Source organism: Lemur catta, chromosome 3 (genome assembly GCF_020740605.2).
Source record: "Lemur catta isolate mLemCat1 chromosome 3, mLemCat1.pri, whole genome shotgun sequence".
In the NCBI taxonomy this organism is placed as follows: Eukaryota; Metazoa; Chordata; class Mammalia; order Primates; family Lemuridae; genus Lemur; species Lemur catta.
In genome coordinates, this window is record NC_059130.1 from 115,813,675 (window position 1) to 115,837,751 (window position 24,077).

Below are 24,077 nucleotides of genomic sequence, written 5' to 3' on the forward strand. Positions count from 1 at the left end.
TATTGCAAGCTCCTCCAGTTCGTGAAGCTTAATTAGGGCCATGGTTTGGGCACAAAGCAGAAGATTTGTGTCTTGCTGCCACTTTTGGAATATTTGGGCAAGAGATCTGGGGCAATTGCCCCCCACCCCAGACAAAGCCACCCCTCCGAACATCATGATGGCCGTTCAAGAATTTGTTAAAATCTGGGACCGTGAGCTACCCTCTGCCTCGGATGCTGGGCCAAGTCAGTTCAGAACAGGAGCAGGGGTGTGTGTTGTGGGCAGTGGGGTTGGGGTTTGCTGCTCTCTATGGGCCCGGGCCCACCTCGCCTTGGCCACCCCGACCCATCGACTGCCCATGGTAACAGGGTAACTGGCTGCCCTGTTAACATCCCAAGCCCCAGTCTCTGCTCTTGGGCAGCCACTGGCTACAGTCCCACCCTTCCCACTCGCCTTGGCCAATAAGCACCAGGAAACTGAGGACCGCAAGGGGGCGCAGTGCCCAGGGCAAGTCCCTTCCAAAGCCATTGTCCCCACGTGCCAGCCCCCAATTTCTCCCTCTTCCACATCACGTGCTCAGCAGTAGTGGAGGTGGCCGAGTGGGGAGACAGCAGGTTTGAAGCCGAAGCAGCTCTGCCACCCCTAACTCCTTCACCACCTGGACCCTCGGTTTCCTCTTCTGTCCAATGAGGACAGCCCAGGAGCAGGAGCCTGTCTCTACCTCATTCATCACTGAGTCCTTTCAGAGCCTAGAACAGTGCCCCTCACACAGCAGGTGCTCAACAAATACTGCTGGGCAATGAGTGGTTTCTAGACACTGGCCGTGAGCTGGCCGTGTGGGGAACTGACGGGAACAGATTCCGGGTCCCTTCCCAAGGCCCCAAATCAGAATCTTGGGGTGCAGAGGGAAGAGTCTCTGTTAAAAGCTCCCCTGGGTGATCGGGATTCAAGGGATTGGATCATCTTTGAAGCTCCTTCTGTCCCTGTGATCCCAAGGGAGAGACAATGCCCGGAGACAGGGGAATGGCCTCAGTGACCTTTCGAGGCCCCTCCTGGCCACTGAAGCTGGAGGATGCAGTGTTTGTGTGGGTGATGCCTCGGGAATGGGGGGAAGGAGGAGGAATGGTGGGCGGGGGTGGGTAACGGGATCTGACACCCAGGAGCAGTGACTCAGGCCCTCAGTACCATGACTGTGTGTCTGCATTTAGCCACTGGCTCCTATTTCCCTGGCGAGTGGCAGGCTTCTGGGCCCCCCACCTGCCCCCACCCTCACTCCACCTCACCTTAGTGCTGGTGACTTCCCGGCAGCCCTAGGGCCCCCTTGGCCAGGAAGCGTGACACAGCCCCCGACGCGGCAGGAATCTCCAGCAGAGGTGACAGACCCTCTTGTCCCAGGCACCACCCTGGCCCCCAGCTGTGCCCTGCCCTGCCCCCACTTCACATAACACTGGCACCACTAATACCTCCGTGGACGGAGACCCCCAAAGGATGAAGCTCCAGACTGGGTTCTGTGGGGCCAGACAAAAGGGAAAGAGTCCCCACCTCCCCAGTCTAATGCGGAGACAAGGTGAACCTTCGCCCCAGGGGGAACTGCCAGTGGGATAGGGGAGAGGGGACACATGTCACACTGCCAGAGGCTGGGGATGGCCAGTGATGTGGGCATCTGGTGGGGGGGTGTGGGGGTGTGGGTGGGAGCAATCAGAGAGGCCTCCCTGGGGGAGGGGGAACTGGCGCTGATCTGGGAGGAAGGGCAAGAGTTGCAGGAGAGTAGAGGCCCCACACTGTGGCCTGGGGCAGAGCAGGGGACCTGCCACCTCCCAGGATGGCCTTCCCCTGGCTTCTGCCCTGGCCCCACAGGACATCACTCCTGGCTCTGCAGACTGGTGGGCGGGAGAGAGGGGCTTCTCGGGTCCTCCAGGCAGTCTGTCTCCATGCACGTACGTTCACGTCACCCGGCCTCTGGGAGGGTTTGGATCCAACACATCCGGGTTCGAATCTCAGCTTTGCCACTTACACAAGTGTGAGCCCCTCCCCCGTCCCTTTTCTGCAAGGTTCCATTTCCCCGTCTGTAAAATGGGAATACTGTCTGCTCCTTCCAGCTGTGTGGGGATCCAAAGGGGCCATGCTGGACAGTCTGCAGCCTGTGCCCGAAGTGCTGCAGGAGTCAGGGCTGCAGTAACTGTATTCCGGAGCGCTCCTCCACGTCTAACCGAAACCCCGCTGCGGGCCGAGCCATCTCCTCTGAGGAGGTCAAGCAGACAGTTGCTGGGAACATAACCTTCTAGATCTTCGAGGACAGTTATTAAATGATCTACCTCCTCCCCCCGACTCTGGGCCCAACCCCCAGCTTCGGCTCAAGCTGCCAGCTTTCTCCTCTTGGGACCCCTAAATGTTCCGAGAATCGGTGGGGGAGTGTGAGCATGGAGTCCAGTCACCGTGGGAGCTGGCAGGGGGACAGCTGCACATTCTCAGCCCCCTCCAGGGCCGTCTCACCCCTTCCTTAGAGATGGGCTGTAAACAGTGTCTGCCCTGCGGGAAGGAGCCCCTCACTTCGCACGGCAGTGGGGGCGGGTGTGGAGGGGGCTTCACCTAGCCCTGTCCCAAGGAGCTTGAGTCTGCCGGGGGAGGCACAGCCCGCAGAGAAGCAGAGTCTGAAGGGCGGGCACAGTCCTTACAGAGCCCCCAGGCTGATGGGACAGACAGAAGACTCGAGAAACACCAAACCCACAAGGTCGTGGGGCAGGCGCGGGAGTCCGAGTGAGTGGCAGGGGACAGAGTCCAGCCCGCTGCTCTGTGGCGTGCGGGCCCCTGGGGCTGCAGTGATCGGCCTGGAATGCCAGGCCGTGAGCTCAGCCATCCCGGCCTGCGTGTGTCGGGCTGTCAGCAGGCCCGGCTCACGGGAGAAGATTTCCAGCCCCCTCCGGGCCACGGAGAGGCCTAAATTTAGCTAGTAGACAAGGGGCTGGCCCTGAGCCCAGCGACAGTCGGGCCTTATAAAGCGCCGGCAGTCGGGGCCCGGCACGCTCCCCCGGAGGCCTGTGCCCACACCCCTCTCCTGTCCAGCCCCTGCCCGCCTGGACGGGGCCCGGCGCCTGCCCGCGGATGAGCCACAGGACTTCCTCCACCTTCAGAGCGGAGAGAAGTTTCCATTCCTCCTCCTCTTCCTCCTCTTCCTCTTCTTCCTCCTCTTCCGCCTCCCGTGCCCTGCCGGCCCAGGACCCACCCATGGAGAAGTCCTTGAGCATGTTTTCCGAGGATTTTGGCAGCTTCATGCGGCCGCACTCGGAGCCTCTGGCCTTCCCAGGCAAGTGCTGCGGGCTCCGAGGGGAGGGGAGATGCACAGGTAGGGGACATCTGCTCCAGGGCACCACCGAGTACACCGTGGCTGCAGATCTGCCAGGAACAGGTGCTGCACAGCCCACAGCCACGTGTGGTGGCCCAGACAGATGTGGCCGCAGGGACAGATATGGCCATGAAAACAGGCGGGCCTCTAAGGAACAGTAAATGCCCCAGGGCTCAGATGGCTCCAGTGGCTGCCCATGGGCTGGGCCTAGCCGGAGCCCTGAAGGCTGGATGGGGTTGAGGGGTGGGGCAGCCCCCAGCCTCCAGCCCCGGGGTGGCATTGCTACAGACTGCCAGGTACACACACAGCACCTGTGTTGGGTGAGGCCCCATCCCCACCTAGGAAACGTGGGCTGCAAGAGCAAGGAGGGGCTTAGGAGCTGGGGGGGAGGTCGGGCCTGGGGGAGCAGCCCTTTGTCCCAGGGGAAGGAGCCAGAGACCCAGGTCCTGGATGCCAGCCCTGCCCCATGCCCCACTGACAGCAGCTCTCCCCACAGCCCGCTCTGGGGGGCAGGGCAACATCAAGACCCTGGGAGATGCCTATGAGTTTGTGGTGGACGTGAGAGACTTCTCACCCGAAGACATCATTGTCACCACCTCCAACAACCACATCGAGGTGCGGGCTGAGAAGGTGAGCCTGGCCCCACCCTGCCCCACCCCTGGGTGCCCCTGCCCCGGACCTTCTGCCTAGTTCACCTCCTGCCTGTGTCCCCCACTCCCACCTCCCATCCTGGGCCCCCCCACACTGGCCAGTGTCCCTTCCCCACCCAAACTCCCCCAGAGCGAACCAAAGGCCTTGCCCCTTGTAGCTCATGGACCAGGGGACCCCCTCACTGCCTCCCTCTGCCCCAAGGTGCCCAGGGCAGCCGAGGGAGCTTCGGGGAATGCAAGAGGGCTGGAGGGATGTGCAGAGGGAGACCTGAGGGGGTGGGCCCGAGGCTGTGGATGACTGGAGGGAGATGGCGATGGTGGCATGAGGACAGCTCCTCTGGCAGCCCATGGGGGCATGTGGGTAGGACGGGGACTCACCTGGGCAGCAGTGGAGGGGTCTTCCCCCATGACACGCCTCCAGCCCTGTTCCAGCCCAGAGCCAGAGGCCCAGCTCCCACCCTGGGGACCCAGAATTAGGCCCAAGGCTAGGCTGGGACCCTGCAGTTTAGGATCACGCACAGTCCAGCCCACACACTCCCTCCACTCACAGGTCTCAGGTCACTGGGTCCCCAGGGTCTCTGAGTCAGAGCTCCCAGGAGGCACTGAGGCCTCCACCCTGGAGAGGGTGTGACCAGGCCTGAGCGGGGATGCTGCCCCGGCCTCTCCCTGATCCCCCATGGGCCGGCTTCACCCCCGAGCATGCGAGGGTGGACTGCTGGGTGTCCCTGCCAGGATGCCAAGGGCTGTGGGCACGTGCCAGCCCTGCCACCCCCGACAGTGACTCAGCTGCCCCAAATGCCTCTGGACACCATGTGCTGGCCGAGCTGTGGGGGAGGGGCTGGCGGGTGGACACCAGTGTCTGGGTATCCAGAGGGCATGGCTCTCCTCTGTGTCATCTTCTCCCGCCTCGCTCGGGAGCCCCAGATTCCAAGCCACTGCCAGGGAGCCTCCTCCATCCCTGAGTCCCACCCCTCGCCAAGCCCCTTGCCTCCCCTTGGAACTACTGGAGCTCCTGTAGGCACCCCTGCCCTGTCCCTACACAGCCTGTGGCCATCACCACCCCGGCCAGCCCCTCTGCACCAGAAAGCAGAGCCCCTCAGCAGGTGGGGCCCAGCCAGGAGAGAGTGGGGAGAAGGGGACTCTGGCTTGTCACAAGCAGCACAGGATGGGGAGCAGCCCACCCTGACCTGTCACCCCTTCCCCAGCTGGCGGCTGATGGCACAGTCATGAACACCTTTGCTCACAAGTGCCAGCTGCCGGACGACGTGGACCCTACATCGGTGACCTCGGCCCTGCGGGAGGATGGCAGCCTCACCATCCGGGCACGGCGTCACCCGCACACAGAGCACGTCCAGCAGACCTTCCGGACGGAGATAAAAATCTGAGGGCCTCCCCTTCCCCTGCCCTCCCCGCTCCCCACTGGCTGCCAGCAAGCCTTCCTAACCCCTTCCCACAGGCCCTAGGACACCAGCTGGGGTTCCAGCCCTGACACCCCCCAGTCCCCAGGTGGGCCACCCCCCAAACTAGGACCCTCCACTCTGCCCAGGGCAGGCCAGGGACCCCTTGGCCTCCCGGTGCCCAGATTTCAGATATGACCTCCCTCACTTAATCCAGAATAGAAAGTTGGGGTGGGGAGGGGAGATCTCAAGGAACCCAGGCTAGGGAGGAGGAGGGGGACAAACAGGGCATCTGGGCAAATGATCTGCAGGACAGACAGACAGACAGACAAGTCCTTTGATCTCTGCAGTCTCTGCAGGGTAGGGAAAGGGGGACCAGGGACCTGGGACCCCCTTGGCCAAGGGGAGTGGAAGAGGCACAGGAAGGCCATAGGCAGAGGGGCCTATCTAAGTGGAACTTCCTGAGGGCTCAAGGAGGCCAGGAGACAGCAGTGACAGTAACCCCCCTCCACCAGTCTCCAAGCCCCAAACCAGCCGGCAGGCTGCCCGCCAGCCCTGTGCCCCCAGCCAGCCAGCTGTGCCAGGGCAGGGCCATGCTGCATCTGTACATATTGTAGGTGGGGTTTTTCCAATACAGCCCGTTCGTGAGAAACTGTGTGAAACTCCTGCAGCGCGTTACCTGCTGGTGCCTCCAGGAGGGTAGGGCGAGGGTGGGGCTGGTCCTGCTCCCTCCCATCCACAGCCGGGGCTCCTGGGGCTGCACCCACTGCAGACAGGCTCACCCAACCGCAGTGGAAGCCAGAGCATGGATGGGGCTCTGGGTCTTCAGGGTTGGACCCCAGATTCTTGCAGCCTTCTCCTCTGGGCAGTCACCTCCCCCTCCTTCTTCCTTCTTAATCTATGAATCTACAGGTTTGGTGTGCGTATAACACACATACACCATCACTGTCTTTCAAATACTCAGCATTACCATTGGTTGAGGCCAAATGGAGAGCATTCTAAAATCAGATTTACAATCCCCATTTTCATCGATGGGGAAACTGAGTCTGAACTGTTGAGTGCCTGGCTTTGTCACTGAAGGTTGGATCTGAACCCAGGGTGTCAACAGCTGCTCTCAACCCCCCACTACTGGACACTAAGGAGGGTCTCCCCTCACTCTGCCTCTCTAGGGCTGTGTACCCGCCCCCCCAGGGCTTCCTGCCAGGGGACAGGGAGAATCATAAAAAAGCCCCTAAGCCCATTCCCTCCTGGTCCCCAGTCCGGGGCAGGGAACTCCGCCAGCCTCAACCCTGGGGAACACCTGCTGCTCCCAGCAACCGGCTCAGCCTTCCACATACAGAAGGGGTGAGGGGTAGGGGTGGTTTGTGGGTAGACAGGGTCCCCAGGGCAAGTGGCAGGGCCAGCCTCTGCCCCTTGAGCCTCTCTGGTCAGTGTGCTATAGGGTGACCTCTCACTCCTGCTATTCTGGGGCCATTGGGGGAAGCCGGGGAGCGGGGCCTCGGGAGGTCCCCGGCACTGGAACCTGTACACACAATAAATGACCCTCTCACAGACTTCTGGAGACCACCTGCCTGAAGTTCTCAAGCTCGGGGCAGGGCTGGAGGCAGCCGCTGGGAAACCCCAGGATGAACAAACTCACCTTCCTTGAGATCTGGGGGTGGAGAGATAGCTCAAGTTAAAGCTTAAGACTTCACAGAAATGTGGGTGTCCTTGGCTTCCTTGGGTGGCTCCCCAGACCCATGGGGCAGGAACCCCAGGAGTAGTTCTGTGAAGCCCTTGCAGCACCTGTCTTCCGACTGCCCTCCCTGTCCTTCCCTTTTATTCACTCTTTCATCGGAGAGATATATGTTGTCCTGCCACCATGTGCCTCGCAATGTGCCAAGCACTGTCCCAGGCACAGAGACACAAAGGTGTGCAGGCTGCACCAGGTCGCCTGGCTTCTTGAAGCCCTTCTTGTATAGGATGCCAGCGCTGAGGCCCAGAGAGGCTGTGTGACTGGCCCAGGGCCACACAGCCCCTGGGATAGAGCCGGTTGGAATCTGGGGACGAGGCTGTGTGTGTGTGTGTCTGCTGGCTGGTTCAGGGAGCCTGGGGGGCTCTCTGGAGGGACCCGCACCCCGCACCCCTCAGGCGCGCTCCCCAGGGCGGCTCCCGCGGGCTGCGGTCAGGAGGAGGGGGGCGGGGGAGAGGGGGTGCGGTATTTCCAGCCTCCGTGACTCACTGATTCCACTGGGCTATTTGCAGCCCCGACACTCATCAGCGCGAGGTTGGGGGGGAGGGGCCGGCTAGCTCCCCTCCTGCGCCCCCCACCGGGGCAGGCTCACCTGGGCGTCCCGATCCCGGCGAGGCCCCTACCTGGCCGGCCGGGCCTCGGGGCTGGGCCGCGGGCAGGCGGGCTGGGAAGGGGCAGCTTCCCCGTGCGGCTGAACACCCCCACGCCCCAGCCGCCCCCTCCGCAGCCCGCAGTTTGGGGGTGATGAGGGCTGCGCTGGGGACAAGCGGCCGCCGGGGACAGGGCACGTCGGGTCTAAGGGAACCCAAGGTGACCCCGCGGGAGGGGAGGGCGGGACGGCCGCCGGTCTTTCGTCGGCTCCGCCCCCAGGCGCCCGGGCTGGCGGAGGCTCTTTGTCTCCCGGAGCCCCCACCCCTCTCCCGGCTAAATTTAGGCCTGGCCGCCGGCCTCGGCCCGCCCCCACCCGGAAGAGTAATTATAGCAGCCCCATTCATTGAGCGCCTAGTGTGTGCCTGGCGCGCGCTCAGCCCCACGCAAGCCCTGCAAGGTAGGTCCTATTAATATCGCTGTACCGAGAAGGACAGGGACGTTCAGAGAGGTCAGGCAGCTGGCCCAAGGTCACCCAGCTTGGAAGTGGCACAGCTGGGATGTGAATCTTGCTGTGGCTGTGGAAGGCCTTCCGCTGGGTCAACACGGATCAGTCCCCACCACTGGCAGCCCCGCAGGGAAAGGGGGCTCCCACGTCTGGTAGCTTTTTGGGCAAGAGACGGGAAATTGAAAAGATGCGGCCCCCTGGGGCCCGAGACCTGTGGGAGAGTCCAAGACACATAAGAGGGGGAGCCACAACTCTTCGGCGTTTTCCTCTTTCGAACAAGATTTCCATACAGTATTAATAAGAGATAATACAAGATTTTGTTTACCTTTTGAGTAAACTGCAAAAAAAAAAAGGGGGGAGAGTTTTATCAGGTCTCTCGATTGTTTGGAAAACTGAGTCTCCCGTCTATCCAGGAGTAAAGGGTCCAAGGCAGTGGGTCTATCATTGTCGTCTGGGGCTGTAGATGCTCCCTGTCTCGAGAGGCCACTGGGGTTGGCGTCGGCGTCTGCTCTCACCGTAGGCCCAGGCGCCACCGTGGTGCGCAGGTTGAGAGGCCCGGTGTCCCCCCTTAGTGCCAGCCTCGATTCGCCTGGAGACTGGCGTGCCCAGCAGGTGTGTCCCGAGTGTTTCTTCCCGCGCTTGTGGCTGGCGTGATCAGGAATTCAGATTGAGGTCAGAAGCCCTAGAAACGCGCCCCGGTTTCTCAATTTGCTCTGAGGCTGCCGGACAGCGTGCCTGGGAGAGGCAGGAATCGCTTTCTAGTGCTTAAGTGCTGCTTTTTGCTCAGTTCTTTGGTTTCCGATCTCACTGATTCCCTCCTGGGATTAAACAACCTCTGGGGTCGCTGGCTGCCAGGGAAGGCCCTTAGTGGAAGGATGGGGGTGGGAAGTGCAGGGGCGGCGCAGCTCTCCTTTGCAGGCCTGCGTAGCCGAGGTTGGGGCTACACACTCTAGGCGTGGTCTTCACCTCACTTTAGGGGAAGTCAAAAATGAAGCAGTTCTCTCTGAGGGTCCAGGACTCCAAGTCGAGTGTTCCACTGAAAAGAACTTCCGTAGACTGGGAAGCTACCTGAGGTTGGTTAATATCACCTGAGTTACATGGAACCCTGTGCAGGTACTGTGAACTGTAGGCACCACTGCCCTGTCCCTACACAGCCTGTGGCCATCACCACCCCGGCCAGCCCCTCTGCACCAGAAAGCAGAGCCCCTCAGCAGGTGGGGCCCAGCCAGGAGAGAGTGGGGAGAAGGGACTCTGGCTTGTCACAAGCAGCACGGGATGGGGAGCAGCCCACCCTGACCTGTCACCCCTTCCCCAGCTGGCGGCTGATGGCACAGTCATGACCACCTTTGCTCACAAGTGCCTTCTGAGTTGCAGAAGCAGTTTAGCACTAGTGAGGTTGTGCTTATCATCCAGTCTTAGTTGCCGTCTTGGGTGAGTTATTGAATCGTTTATGGCTTTGAGTCTCTCATTTCGAACACGATATTAAAAACAGTAGGCACCACCAAAAGGTATTTGTTAAGCTTTTTGATGCTGATGCAAGAAGGTGTGTAACACAGGTTCTGGGGACTTTTACATCTTAAAGAGTAGGTATGATTATAAATCAGTTATTAGGAAGTTACGTTTACAGTACAAGTAGAGAGCCTTGCAGTTTGCTCTGAGAAACATAATAACCCATTTTATATTTGCTTTTTAATAATCTGAATCTTTATGCCTTTTTGGTGAATGATGTTTGTAATTAGTTTGTAATTAGTAATGGCCTTACCAGACATAGTTTAGTTACATACAAACTGTGGTAGGGGCCAGTTTTGACTGTTTTAGATCATACCTTTACTCCATGTCAGTTTTTTTCCCTGAAAAAAAACCAAAGAATAAAGGTTCTTGCTTTTGGAAACCTTTGAATTATCACTTTGGCTAAATGAATGACTATTATTTTACAGTGACCTGTGATCCTATTTTGATCAAGTGTTTTAAACCTTTGATATTTGACAGACTTCCCCAAATCAAATTTCAAATTCTAAAATTAAGTATTTTCTAAAAGAAACCCCTGGAAATCTAAGAGAGACATATTAGGCTTATTTGATATGTTAAAATCATATGGGGAGCATTGTCAAATAAGAAATGGTGTTTAACTTTCTTTGAGTTATATTTGTGTGGGTATGTTATTAATATGTGTTTAAAAATTGTATGAGATTCCTAAAATTCTGATATGTCTTGACATATGTTGTCAGACAATTATAGTTATTGTTATTATTTTGAGACAAGGTCTCACTCACTCTGTTGCCCAGGCTAAAGTGCAGCGGCACCATCATAGCTCACTGCAACCTCAAACTTCTGTGCTCAAGCAATCCTCCTGCCTCAGCCTCCCAAGTATTATAGTTGGGACTACAGGCGCACACCACCATGCCTGGATAATTTTTCTATTTTTTGTAGAGGTGGGTTCTCACTGTGTTGCTCAGCCTACTCTTGAACTCCTGGCCTCAAGCGATCCTCCCATCTTGACCTCCCAAAGTGCTAGGATTATAGGTATGAGCTACCTCGTCTGGCCATGGTTATTATTTTAAGTTGTATGCCACAGAAACAACTAAAATTCCTCATCAATTATATCTTTAACCATGGCTACGCTAAGTCTTTTATCATCCACAGGCAATTATTGTTTTAGTTTGACTCTTCTCAAAAAGTGGTTTATAATCAGCTACAGTCCAAAATTTGCTTTTTCTTGGAGGAAATTCATGAAAAAAGACCCTGACAAGCACTCTTGAATACAGATTTCTGGTAACTTTGGAGATCATATCATTGGACTGAGTAAAAACTTGCAGAACTCTAATGAAAAACTGATGGGTGCGTGAAATTGCTAACCCAGCATCAAGGACACAAGATTTATTACGTGGGACTGAAGTGACAGGGGACCAAAATGATTTTTACGCCTTTTTGTTTGAAACATTGCTGATCCTTTTTATATTTTGTTTTCCAGACTTGAGAAAGCTTTTTCTTTTGTGGCTAACAGCAATTAGGTAAAAGATACCTTTGTGAGCAAAATTGAAACATTTGCCTTTCTCTATACCTGATTACTCCAAAATTTGGAAACTATTTGTGAGTATTCTCATTTTATGGCAATATAATTGTTTGTGTAAGTTCAATAGGAATCTGTTTTCTTTTGTAACAGGACACGTTGGATACCCTAAGGACACGTTGGATATATTCATTATTTTACCAAGGCTTTGACGGGAATGACATTATTTTGAGATAGGACCAGACTGCTTTGAGGAATTGAGGTTGACTTTATAAAACTGATAAAAAGTCCCTGGAGAAGACTGGCCTGAAGGCTTGTCTGTAAGCCTCCTGACCTTGCAGTAAGTAAAGAATGTTACTTTCTGACAAGCCTGGAAACTGCAAGATATTTTGGGGCCTCAAGAAGACAGGAATTCACCCAATTTGTACAGGTGTTACAGGCAGGTCTAAAGGCAATCCTTGGCGTGGCTTCCTAGCCTTGAGGCTTTTAAAAGTCTAATGTGAAATTCCTTATAAAAGTTCCAGCAAAGCCCACTCACAAGAGCCTATATGACCAATCACTATTCTCATTGCCCTTTATGGAAGCAACCAGGCCGAGCATAATATTAAAACTTCTTTTGCAAGCAAATTGGTCCTAGTAAGATTCATCTTTGGTAGAAATGGGGACCTGGAGAGAGAAAAATTGCGTTTCAAAGGAAAACTATAGCACACCTGTCATTAGATTCCAGCCCTGACCACTGTGTTTGAGTTTTCATTATTTTCCTACAATGTGGCCTAAATCCTGAATTATTATATTTCCTGGCTACAAGTCTCTAAAAAAGGACTGGGTTTTCATTTTCTTCATGATATTTGTTGTTGGCTCCTTCATGGAATAGGTTTTTTTTTTCATTCTGGTGTGCAGATTCTCTTTTTTGATTATAGTCATGTGAGTCATATTTCTACTACGTATCTCCTGTTTTACATCTTCTGGAAACTAAACCCATGGTATTCTGAAGACTAGAAATGATTCAACAGGGATAGCAGCTATATAAACCAGGACTTGACTTAGGTCTCATTTTGCCACCCCGTGATGCCATCCAGTTCAGTTTTTGGCGCCCTTAAAATTCCTCCGTGGGACGTATCCTCCTCTCGCCCCCAACGTGGGACATGAGCTGTCCGAGCACCGAGGGGTGAAGGACGTCTGTTACTCTAGCCTAAGCAGAGACTGAGCGTCAGTGCTTCCACGGGAAGATTTTTCATCAAAAGGGGGGAAATGAGAAAAGAAAAATAGCTCAGAGCAGTCTGAGCTATGCGAGGCATGCAAAATTTATCAGGCCCAGAGAGACATGAGTATGGGACTTCAGTCACGTCCACCTCCTGTCCCTCCCCCGCCCCAGCCTGGATTTAAAGGCATGTTTGTTCCTGACTAGCTTCTCCACCCATGATCTTCATGTTCCTGGAATTTGTGGTACAAAGAACAATGTGTAGCCAATCAATAGCTTATGTTACTTTATTTTATCTTATTTTTATAGATTTAGGGGGAACCAGTGTAGTCTTGGTACATGGATGCATAGTGGTGAAGTCTGGCGTTTTACGGTAGCCCTCACCTGAATAGTGTAACTGGACCCAGTGAGTGGTTTCTCTGCCCTCACCGCCCCTTCTGAATCTCCAGCGTCTATTATTCCCTTCTCTGTGGCCACGTGTGCTTATGTTATTGTAACGTAAATTCTTGGTAAGCAGTTTAGGAACTGCCTCTTCTTTTCCTTTAAAAATCCACTTGTGGCCGGGCCTGTAATCCTAGCACTCTGGGAGGCCGAGGCGGGTGGATCGCTCGAGGTCAGGAGTTTGAGACCAGCCTGAGCGAGACCCCGTCTCTACTAAAAAATAGAAAGAAATTATCTGGCCAACTAAAAATATATATAGAAAAAATTAGCCGGGCATGGTGGCGCATGCCTGTAGTCCCAGCTACTCGGGAGGCTGAGGCAGGAGGATTGCTTAAGCCCAGGAGTTTGAGGTTGCTGTAAGCTGGGCTGACGCCATGGCACTCTAGCCCAGGCAACAGAGTGAGACTCTGTCTCAAAAAAAAAAAAAAAAAAAAAAAAATCCACTTGTAACTGCTGCTAATCGGAGTGTATATTCAGGGCACCTTGAATCTCTGCCTCCAGGTTGCAGTCCTCAAACTTGGCCCAGATAAACTCTCTACTTACATTCATTTGCCTTGTGTTTCCCTTTAGGTGGGCAAGCGCTCAGCATGTGGTAGCTGACTGGAGCTCACGTGCACCTGCGCTGAAAATGCCCTGGAGGGCTCAGCTGCTGTTATTTCTTTTATTTTCATTTATTTTATTTTACTTTTTTGAGACAGAGTGTCACTCTGTTGCCCGGGCTAGAGTGCCGTGGCGTCAGCCTAGCTCATAGCAACCTCCAACTCCTGGGCTCAAGCAATCCTCCTGCCTCAGCCTCCCGAGTAGCTGGGACTACAGGCATGCGTCACCATGGTCGGCTAATTTTTCTATATATATTTTAGCTGTCCATATAATTTCTTTCTATTTTTAGTAGAGACGGGGTCTGGCTCTTGCTCAGGCTGGTCTTGAACTCCTGAGCTCAAACAATCCGCCCGCTTCGGCCTCTCAGAGTGCTAGGATTACAGGCATGAGCCACTGCGCCCGGCCTTGTTATTTCTTTTAGATTTGAATCCTGACATCCCCAGTGTCACCCACACTGTCCCTGGCCCCATCAAGACCTTGACTTGGGCTGGAGGGGCAAAGGAGCATCCCTGCTCCCCTGCCTCCCCAACCTGGAAAAGTAGGATCTTGAAGGTTCTGTCCTCAGAAGATCCTGTCTGGGCCCTAGGAGTGGGGTGGGGAATGGAAGTCCTTGGAAGCCTTAGTTGCCACAATCATCAACAAAGACCAAGTATCACCCTCCCAGGGCTGCTGTGAGGAACCAGAAGGAGCTGGTGTTTCCGTGTGTGCTCAGGGAATGCTAAGCTCTTGTTGAAATTGTTGTGGACAAGGAAGACCAAGATTCCACCTACCCAGCTCTGACCTCAGACAGGAGGGGGAGGGCGTGGGGAGTTGAGTCTGCTGGGCTGGTGCCTCTGGGCAGAGGAAGGGGCCATGTTTACAGTCAGCACAGCTGGGCCACCCTCCAGCTGGCCTGGGCTCCAGGTGGTAGGTACACTGAGCAGCTCGCAGAGGCCCATCCAAGCTCTGGGGCCCTCTGGGGCCTGGATCCAGGGACAGCCTTCTGTGGGAGTCTGGGGGCTGCTGGAAGTGGGGGGGGGTCCTCTGGGTGCCTCCCTGAAGGTCACAAACCCAGGCTGTTGGCCCCAGGGAGCCAGAGAGGAGAGGGCAAGACTGCAGGCCTGCTTGTTCCTCCCTCCCTCCCTCCTGCCCTTCCTTCCTTCATCTCTCCCTTCCTTCCTTCTTCCCTCCCTTCCTTCTTTCCTCCTTCCTTCCTTCCTTCCTACGCCATTTTTGGCCACCTACTATGTACGAGGTGCTGTAAGGCACTGGGGACACAGTCCTGATTTAAGCACAGCTGCCAACCTAGAAACACATTCACTTATTCTCACTTTCACTCACTGATTCAATAAAGTCTTAATTTATTGATCCATTCCCTCAACTGTAAGTTCCTACAGCATGGTCAGCAGGTAAAAACTTTGAGATCAAACTACCTCTGTTTCAACCCTGGCTCTGGCACTTACCAGTTGTGTGGCCTTGGGCCAGCCACTTAACCTACCTGAGCCTCAGTTTCCTCATCTGTAAAATGGGACAGCACCTTACAGGGTTGCGTGAAAACTAATTGAGCTATTCTTTTGAGAGAGCTTAGAGTGGGGGCTGGCACATGGAAAGCACTCAGCAAATGTTATTTTATTATTTAGTTTCACAAATTGTTTGATTTCTGGAACAGTTTCCTTTTGCATTTCTGTCTCCTCTCTCTCCCCTCCCAGCCACTTTGTTATGGTTTTACCCTACCTTTCAGACTATATCTGTCTCTCCTTCTTCTTTCTTTTCTTTGTTAAAGAATAATGTAAAAAACAGAAAAATGAAATCGTGACTCATAAAATGAACATATGTTAAAGGGTTTTTATTTTTATTATTGAGGTAAAAGCCACATGACATAAAATCAACCATCTTAAAGCACACAATTCAGTGGCATTTAATACATTTACAATGTCATACAACCATCACTATATCTAGTTCCAGAACATTTTCCGCACCCTCAGAGGAGATCCTGCACCCGTTAAGCAATCACTGTCCACTTCCCTCCCTGCCCCCAGCTACTGGTAACCGCTAATCTGGTTTCTGTCTCTATGGATTTAACTATTCTGGACATTTCATATCAATGGAATAATATAATATGTGACATTTTGTGTTGGACACCTGTCACTTAGCAGTGAAATCTTTTCGAGATTCATCCACGTAGGAGCGTGAATCAGAGCCGCATCCCTCTTTAAGGCTGAGCAGCACTCCATTGTGTGGGTGTACCGCGGTCTGCTCATCCACTCAGCGAGAGCTGGACACTGGGTTCTTTCCACCCTTTGGCTGTTGTGCATGGTGCTGTGTGTGCGTTCACATGCAGGTTTTTGTGCATAGATTTTCCCCTCTCCCGGGTACATACCTAGGAGTGGAATGGCTGGGTCATGTGGAAACACTATGTTTGTTTGAAGAACTGCCAGACTCTTTTCCAGAACAGCTGTACCATTTTGCATTCCCACTAAGGATTTTACTTAACTCATGACTAATGAGGGGACCAGTAAGATGTTACGACCAGTTCACAGGAGAAGTCAAAGAAGAGATGTGTTTGTAGATCAGGGAATATTGAAGGGAATTGCAAATGGAGGTACAACTGGCATCTTCCACAGGAGGGGAGGAGTCCACTGGGCTTCTACAAGACAGGACAGGATCTGCTTGTCTGTAGACAAGAAGTATGTTGCGTTCCTATCAGTTATTTACAATATACAGGGTTGTAAAATAGCTTGAAGGCAACAAAAGGTGCACAGCTCCCAGACAATCAGACAGTGCATAGATTGTGTTGGAAACAGTCAGTGGTATTTTTTGCTTATTCCAAATTTTCTTACACCTCCTTAACCTCGCGCCTGCTGGCCTGGTCTCAGTGCATGCTTTCCTTGAGTGGCTTCAGTCACCAACCTCTATACCGATAGCTCCCCCACTGCCAGCCTCAGCCCTGACCAGGGCTCCAGTGGGAATGGGCCACCACCTGCCAGCATCTCCCCGCATGTCCCACAGGGCTCTCACGTGACATGTCCCCTCCTGAACCTGTCATCTCTCCCTGTCCCCACTCCACCTGTGTGCCCCATCTCAGTGAGGCTCACCCACCCCTTCTTGAGTCCCCAGACACTCCCCACACATTGCCAGGCCTGGGCTGGGCCGTAGGAAAACATTCATTCCTCACGCACTCATTGCACGCGTGTGACCAGAGTGCCTGCAGCACAGTGAGGGGTACAAGCTGGGGTGCGCAGTCACTCTGCCTGGGGTTTGGATTTGGACTCTGCCTCTTTCTAGTTAGTGACCTTGGGCAAAGTATTTAACCTCTCTGGGCCTCAGTTTCCTCATCTATAAAATGGCAATAAAATCGTACCCACGGGACGGAGGTGGGGTGAACTGATGTGGCATGTGGTGCATAGAAACAGGTAATGACAACTTCCTTTACCAAGCAAATAAGAGCCTGATGTCTCTGAATTCGTACTGAGACCCCACAGTTAAATTCTGAAATGTCACCTCGATGGGTGCCTGGCATAGAGTAAATGCTCAGTATTCCGGATGAAAGACGTGTTGGTCAGAATGAAAGTTTGGCTTCTGAAAACACAGACCCTCTGGGCAGCTGGCCTGGTTGCTCTGGCCCCAGGCCCAGCGGGTCCCCTCCCTTGGTGGCCAGGCCTGGACCCCGCACCCTGCAGTCTGATGATAGGGCGACACCTGCTGGTACAGAGCTGGATGTGCAGCCGCAGGCTGGGCTTCCTGAGGGCCTCAAACTCCCAGTGCAGCCTTGTCTTTGGGCTCTTCTAGTCCAGTGTTTCTCAACAGAGGGAGGGGAGGGGCTTTCCTGATGGCCACATGTCATCCAGACTACACTGTCACCTCCCCTCTAGTCCAAACCCTTGCTCCCCTTTGCTGGGATTAAAGCCCACCCTCTGCGGGCAGAAGCGCCAGAGGATTCGCTTGAAAGCCAAGTCTGGCTGTGTCACTCTCCTCGCAATTTCCAACAGTCTCATCTCAGAATAAAATCTAAAGGCCTCGCCGGCACCTGCCAGGCCTCCGTGCTGTGCTCCTGCCCCTGCTCTGATCTTTGGTTTGTTTGTGTGCATTGCCTGTCTTCCCAACTCGTGGCTGGGCCTTGTCTGGCTTATTCATGGCTCCATCCCAGGGTCCAGCCCGAGCCCGGCATACAGTGGGTGCCCAGTAAATACCTGGCGAATAAATGAGTGACTGATCACTCCAGCCAGGCCAAATGACTCTGGTCCTTCTGCCTGGAGCACACTCCCCACCCTGGCTTTTCCACCTTTGTGTAGGGGTCAGATCACTTCTCATAGGAAGCCCTCCCTGGTTTCCTGTCCCCAGAGTGAGCTGGGCACCCTCCTCTGTGCCCCAACATCACTCTGTGTTGCCCTTAGTGCTGTGCTTATGAGAAGCTATGGTGATCGTCTGCTTCCTCTCTTGTCCCCCGCCCCCCCTTCTGGCTGTGAGCTCCCCGAGGACAGGGTGATGGCTGTGCTCTGTGGGTCCGCTCTGTCGGGAAGAGAACCTGCCAGGACCAGATGCTGTGTGCCCTACAGCCAGGAGCAAGAACTTGGGCAAGACTTGCCTGGATTCTAATCTCAACTGTACCAGTCTGTGGGACTTTGCCTTCCTCAACCTCTCTGTGCCTCAGTTCCCTAACCTGCGAAATGGGTACAAACATGGTGCTTCCCTATACTAGCGCTGTGAGAGTGTCTTTTCTCTGACACAGAACAGTCAATACATGTTGGTGGCTAGTGTTTGTAGGGACCTAGTAAAATAGTCATTGAATAAACAACATTCAACAATTTTTATCTGGGAGCCTTGAGACACGCTTTCTGATATAGGTTGATGTGGAATTTCACACAGTGCCGAGCATCTCTTGGGCTTCCACAGCCCTCACACCCAGGCCGGCGACACCACCGGGATTGCCCTGCGGGGCAGGGACCGAGCTCCTCCACTGTCCTTTTTTCTGTATCCCTAGGGGGCAGCATGAGCCTGGCGTCCACGGGCAGTAGCTGCTCAGTAAGTAATATCTTATTTTCTTTTGCTGGAATGCGATGCTCCATCTCACTTCCAGCTCCTCTCCTCCATGGGAGAATCCCGTTTCCCTCATTTCCCAGTGCTGGGTCCCACCCCAGCTGTCTTCTGGGATGCAGTCTCCTGTCCCCAACCTCCCTGAGCCTCCCAACCCCCACCACCATGCCCTCGGATCTCCCTGCCAGCGTCCCCTGCCCTGTCAGCATCCCAAGATAGCAGCAGCCAACATGCTGCCCCTGCCTGTCACGCTGGGCCATCCTGACCACCCTCTCTGGTCTGCCCCGGGATTAAGATGCCAGCAGGTGGCGCTGGGGAGGATGGATTTTTGCAGGGCTGGGCCCTTCTCATTTTTTGGATCATACTTCGTTACCTGCTCAGAGAAACCTTTCTCAAGCACTGTATCAGCAAAGCCCTTACCCAGTCACTCTCCAGCCTAGCGTCTTGTTTTAGTTCCTGCACCGCACTCGTCACTGTTCAAAATCATGTTTATTTATTTGGATACTTGTTTAACCCTTTGCCCCTTCCCCTGCTCCCAAGAACAGAAGCTCCAAAAAAAACTGTACTGTCTTCCCCAGACACTTTGCAGGGCAGGGCCCGGCACGGAGAAGACTCCATTAGCGTTTGCTGCAAGAAAGAATTAGCCTTATCCTGCCTCTGCTGAAAGGCTGGCAGAGATTGGAAGTAGGGTGCACGTGATGGCTGTTTCAGGTGTCCTTTGGTGGCTGTAATGTTCTTTCTTTGGCTCAGGCAGGAAAGATTGCCGCTTGGCCGAGGAATCGGGGGCAGGCCCTGACAATTGCAGCCCTGGGCATTAGAGCCTGGTGTGCCAGCCTCCTCCCCTGGGCTTCCGGCTAATCCACCTGCCCACAGACACAGGAGGAGAGAGCTCTGAGGGAGTCCTTGACTGTGCCCCAGGTTGAAGACCTCGCAGGTGCAGCCTTCAAGGGTCTCCCCTTGGTCTCAGGAATCTCCCGGGGGCTTCCCGGGGAGGAAGCCGGGGCTGCCGTCCCTCTGCAGGGTGGCTGTGTGGCCCTGGCCTGGGCAAGGCCTCCGCCACCCAGGGTGGTCTCCTGAGTCAGACGGGGCTGGTTTTCCCCACAGAACACAATGTAGGTCTTCATTGGCGGGGCCACAGGCCCTTGGTGGGGGCTGGAGGCTCGGGGCGGCACAGGTGCTGCCAGGGAGAGGTGCTTCCCACGGGCACAGTCGATAACAAACGTTAGGTGAGCCGTGGGGACAGTCTTCGGATGGCCGGCCGGCTTCCTGCCTAGAAGGGAGGAAAAGACCAAAGGTTTGTGCTAGCACAAGCAAGGGATGAGGTTTCATTAATTCATTTGTTCATTGATTCAATAGGGTTTAAGCGCATGTTGGTGGATACACGAAAGACAGGACAGTTTAAGAGCATGGATTTCAGCATCAGAGAGGCCGAGTTTCAATGTCCACTTATCAGCCATCTGCCTTCCAGGAGCCCCGTTGTCCACGCCTCTCAACTTTGCTGTTCCCACGAACCTCCTGGGAGCTTGTCCAAATGCAGAGTCCGATACAGTGGGTCTGAGGTGGGGCCTGGGATTCTGCATTTCTAACGAGCTCCCAGGGGATGCCAGTTTTGGTGGTCCGTGGAATAGCAAGGCCCTCAACCCAAGAGGAAGGCCCTGGCCACCTTTGTAGATGAGGAAACCGAGGCTCAGCTTGCACAAGTGTTGCTGGTCCTCAAGGAGCACCGTGCTCCTGTCCTCCTCCCCACATGATCTTGTCCACAGCCTCGGTGGACAAGTCCCATGTGCCCTGGAGATCCCTGTTCTTTCCTGCTAATGTGCCCCACCCCAGCTCAGAGCCCCACAGAGGGTAGAAGAATGAACCAGGCAACAGATTTATCAGTTAAGCTGGTATCAGAGCAGGTCTGTCTAAATCCAAAGCCTGTGCTCTTTCTTTCTTTCTTTTTAATATGAAAGGGTTGGGGGCTGAGAGGAGGGGTGTTCAGTTGCCTTGTTTGTTTTTGTTGAGCCAGAGTCTCACTCTGTCGCCCTGGGTAGAATAGAGTGCAGTGGTATCTTTGTAGCTCACAGCAACCTCTAACTCCTGGGGTCTAAGTGATCATTCTGCCTCAGCCTTCCTGGGTACCTGGGACTACAGGTGCGCGCTGCAATGCCCGGCTGGGGTTTTTTTTTTTTTTCTTCCTTTCTTTTTGGTAGAGACGGGGTCTCACTCTTGCTCAGGCTGGTCTCAAACCCGAGCTGAAGTGATCCTCCCGCCTCAGCCTCCTGGAGTGCTAGGATTACAGGCATGAGCGACCACACCTGGCCTAAACCCTGTACTGTTAAAAAAGTAATTTTTTGAGTTACCCAAATAACACACGTCTGTTCTCTTAACTACGTGCTCTTAACCACGACATGGGCTCAGAAGGAAGCCTGTGTCCTGGAAGGTTGGCTGACACAGGAAATAAACGAAGTCCACCCAATCCTTGAGAATCCCAGCAACCCCGAGGGAGGGGGCATGTCTGCCGTTGGATCCCGCCTCCCACCTCCCCTTGGCTAGTCTTTCTGCGGGGCTGAGGGACCCTCTGCCACCTCTTACCTGAGCTGGTCCCCAGATCTGTCTCAAGGCTGGTGCCTTTGCGGCTGGCTCTCCAGTCCCTGGGGTTTTCTGACAGGGCCATGCCACTGCTGCAGTGCCTGCCTAGTTCTGGCAGGAGGGGAGCTGTCCTTGGCCACCTCTTCCAGGATGTAGCTCTCTCACGCTGGGACCAGACCTTTTATATTTACCGGATCCGGATCCTCTGAGTGAATTTCCACCAGGAGCCAAAGGAACTGGCCTTGGGCAGTTAGAGGATTGCTTTGATTAACAGGGTTATGTCAACAGGATTTTTGTTGGGTGGCTGGGAGGCAGGCCTCCTACCAAACAGATACTGTTTCTTCCAACTCCAGCTACTTCCTGATTGGGGATAGGCCTCTGGAATCTTCTCACCCAGGCCTCAGTTTCCCCACTGCTTCACCAGTTCAGTGGTTTGTTTTTTTCTATCTAAGAACTGTATGTAATACCACTTACTGAACACGTCCTTGAAGTCAGCCAACTTTTTACTGAAAAAGAAATGTACTTGCAAAGGAAAGTTGGTCTTGCTGCATTAAATGGAAACAGGGCCACTTCCATAAATAAGAGGTAACTGTGTCCAGCAGGCAGGTAGGCCACCAAAGATGTTCCCGCCCTAATCCCAGAGCCTGTGAATGTGTTACCTTGCATGGCAAAAGGGATTTTGCAGATGTGATTAAGAGTGTGACTTTGAGATGAGATTATCCTGGATTAGGCGGGGTAGTGCAATCTAATCACAGGAATTCCTACAATCAGAAAACCTTTCCCAGCTGGATTAGGGGAATGATGTGACATGGAAGAAGGCCAGAGAGACATCAAGTGAGAAGCACTCAAGACTTGTTGCTGGCTTAGGGGATGGAGGAGGGGTCCTGAGCCGAGGAATGCGAGTGGCATCTAGAAACCGGGAAAGGCCAGGAAAGGGTTGCTTCCCTAGAAATGCCACAGGGAACCTTCCTGCCAACACTTTGATTTTAGCCCAGTGAGACCCACATTGGGCTTCTGATCTACAGAGAATAAATTTGTGTTGCTTTTTTTTTTTTTCTTTAGAACCAGAGTCTCACTCTGATTCTCACAGGCTGGAGTGCAATGATGTGATCATAGCTCGCTGCAACCTCAAACTCCTGAGCTCAAGTGATCCTCCTGCCTCAGCCTCCCGAGTGGCTGGGACTACAGGTGCATATAACCACACTTGGATAATTTTTTGCATTTTGGTCTTGCTCTGTTGCCCAGGCGGGTCTCAAACTCCTGGTCTCAAACAATCCTCCCGCCTTTGGCTTCCCAAAGCACCAGGACTACAGGCATGAGCCACCGCACCTGGGCTTTGTATTGCTTTAAACTGTTATATCGTGCTACCTGGGCACATGTGATAGTTTGCACCCTGACACCACATGACCAGAAAGGTACTTTACATCTGTCGTGTCCTTCCCCCAAACCCATAACCCCAGTCTAAGCATGGGAAAAACATTGGGCAAATCCAAACTGAGGAACAGTCTGCAAAATACTGCTATAGCACCCCTCAAACTGTCAGGAGCATAAAAAAAAGGGGTGACAGAAGACTTGTCATAGTCCAGAGGAGACCAAGGAGACATGAATATTTACACAATGAAGTACCCTGGGCTGCACCCTGGAAAAGACATTAGCAGAAAAGCTGGTGAAACCTGTATAAAGCCTGGAGTGTAGACCTAGTAATGTACCAATGTTGCTTCCTTAGTTTTGACAAATGTCCCATGGTCACATAAGATGTTAACAATATTGTAAACTGGCTGCAGCGTGTACAGGCTCTGTACAATCTTGGCAAATTTTCAATAAATCTAAAATTATTCTAAAATTTTAAAATTATTTTTTAAAAAGGGTGCGGGGAGAACCTTCGTTGGCCACCAGTGGAAGTACCAGAACACCTTCTTCTTACTCTGAAAATTGTAAATTAAAATAAAATAAACAGCAAAAAGACAGACAATAACAAGCGTTAGTGAGGACGCGGAGAAACTGGAACCCTCATAGATTGCTGGCGGGAGTGTAAAATGGTGCAGCCACTTTGGAAAGCAGTTCATCAGTTCTTCAAAATGTTAAAATGGCTATAAGATCCAGAAATTTCACTCCCTAATATATGCCCTAAAGAAATGAAAAGATTATGTCCATGCAAGAAACCGTACACAAATGTTCATAGCAGCACTATTCACAACAGCAAAAGGGAAAACAAGCCAAATGTCCCCATGTATTGGTCCCCTGATGAATAGATAAATCAATGGTGGTATATCCACACAATGGAAAATTGTTTGACAATAAAAAAGAATGAAGTATTGACACATGCTACAGCGTGGCTGAACCTTGAAAACGAAGTGAAAGAAGCCAGTCACAAAAGACCACGTGTTATATGAAAGGCCCAGAATAGGCAAATTAATAAATACAGGAAGGAGATCAGTGGTTGTTGGGAGCTGGGGGGAGGCAGGAAGGGGGAGTGTGTGCTAATGGATGTGAGGTTTCTTCTACAGGTGATGAAAATGTTCTGAAGTTAGATAGCAGTGATAGTTGCACAACTCTGAATATTCTAAAAACCACTGAATTGTGGGGGAGGAGGGGATGGGTATATACACATCTAATGGGTGCAGTGTGCACTGTCTGGGGGATGGACACGCTTGAAGCTCTGACTCTGGTGGGGCAAAGGCAATGCATGTAACCTAAACATTTGTACCCCCGTAATATGCTGAAATAAAAAAAAATTTTAAAAATCCACTGAATTGTACACTTTAAAATGATGAATTATTATATGGTATGTGAATTATATCTCAATAAGTTGTTACTTTTAAAAAAAGGAAATAAGCTCTATCCTGCTCAATGAACTATATTTCCAGATACACACATAGCCCTAGTTGATGGAGGGAAATTCTTGTTTCCAGCTAATAAACGTAGAAGGAATGATAGAATCAGAAATGCATTGGCTGGGCATGGTGGCTCACGCCTATAATCCTAGCACTCTGGGAGGCTGAGGCAGGTGGATTGTTTGAGCTCAGGAGTTTGAGACCAGC

At 53.2% G+C, this 24,077-nt stretch overlaps 2 protein-coding genes across 2 annotated transcripts; one reads left to right on the forward strand and one right to left on the reverse strand.

The window, feature by feature from the left end:
* Positions 1-2,913: 2,913 nt before the first annotated feature.
* HSPB7 (heat shock protein family B (small) member 7) lies at positions 2,914-6,922 on the forward strand. Its single transcript, XM_045548631.1, has 3 exons — positions 2,914-3,283; positions 3,819-3,952; positions 5,178-6,922. Exons 1-3 carry the CDS (start codon positions 3,082-3,084, stop codon positions 5,355-5,357), a joined length of 516 nt encoding a protein of 171 aa, XP_045404587.1. The 5' UTR covers positions 2,914-3,081; the 3' UTR covers positions 5,358-6,922.
* A 12,012-nt stretch (positions 6,923-18,934) lies between these two features.
* Positions 18,935-21,168, reverse strand: LOC123635947 (steroid receptor associated and regulated protein). Its single transcript, XM_045548632.1, has 2 exons — positions 21,040-21,168; positions 18,935-19,732 (listed from the first exon to the last, which is right to left on the reverse strand). The coding sequence occupies exons 1-2, from the start codon at positions 21,119-21,121 to the stop codon at positions 19,317-19,319; spliced, it is 498 nt and encodes a 165-aa protein (XP_045404588.1). The 5' UTR covers positions 21,122-21,168; the 3' UTR covers positions 18,935-19,316.
* Positions 21,169-24,077: the final 2,909 nt, after the last annotated feature.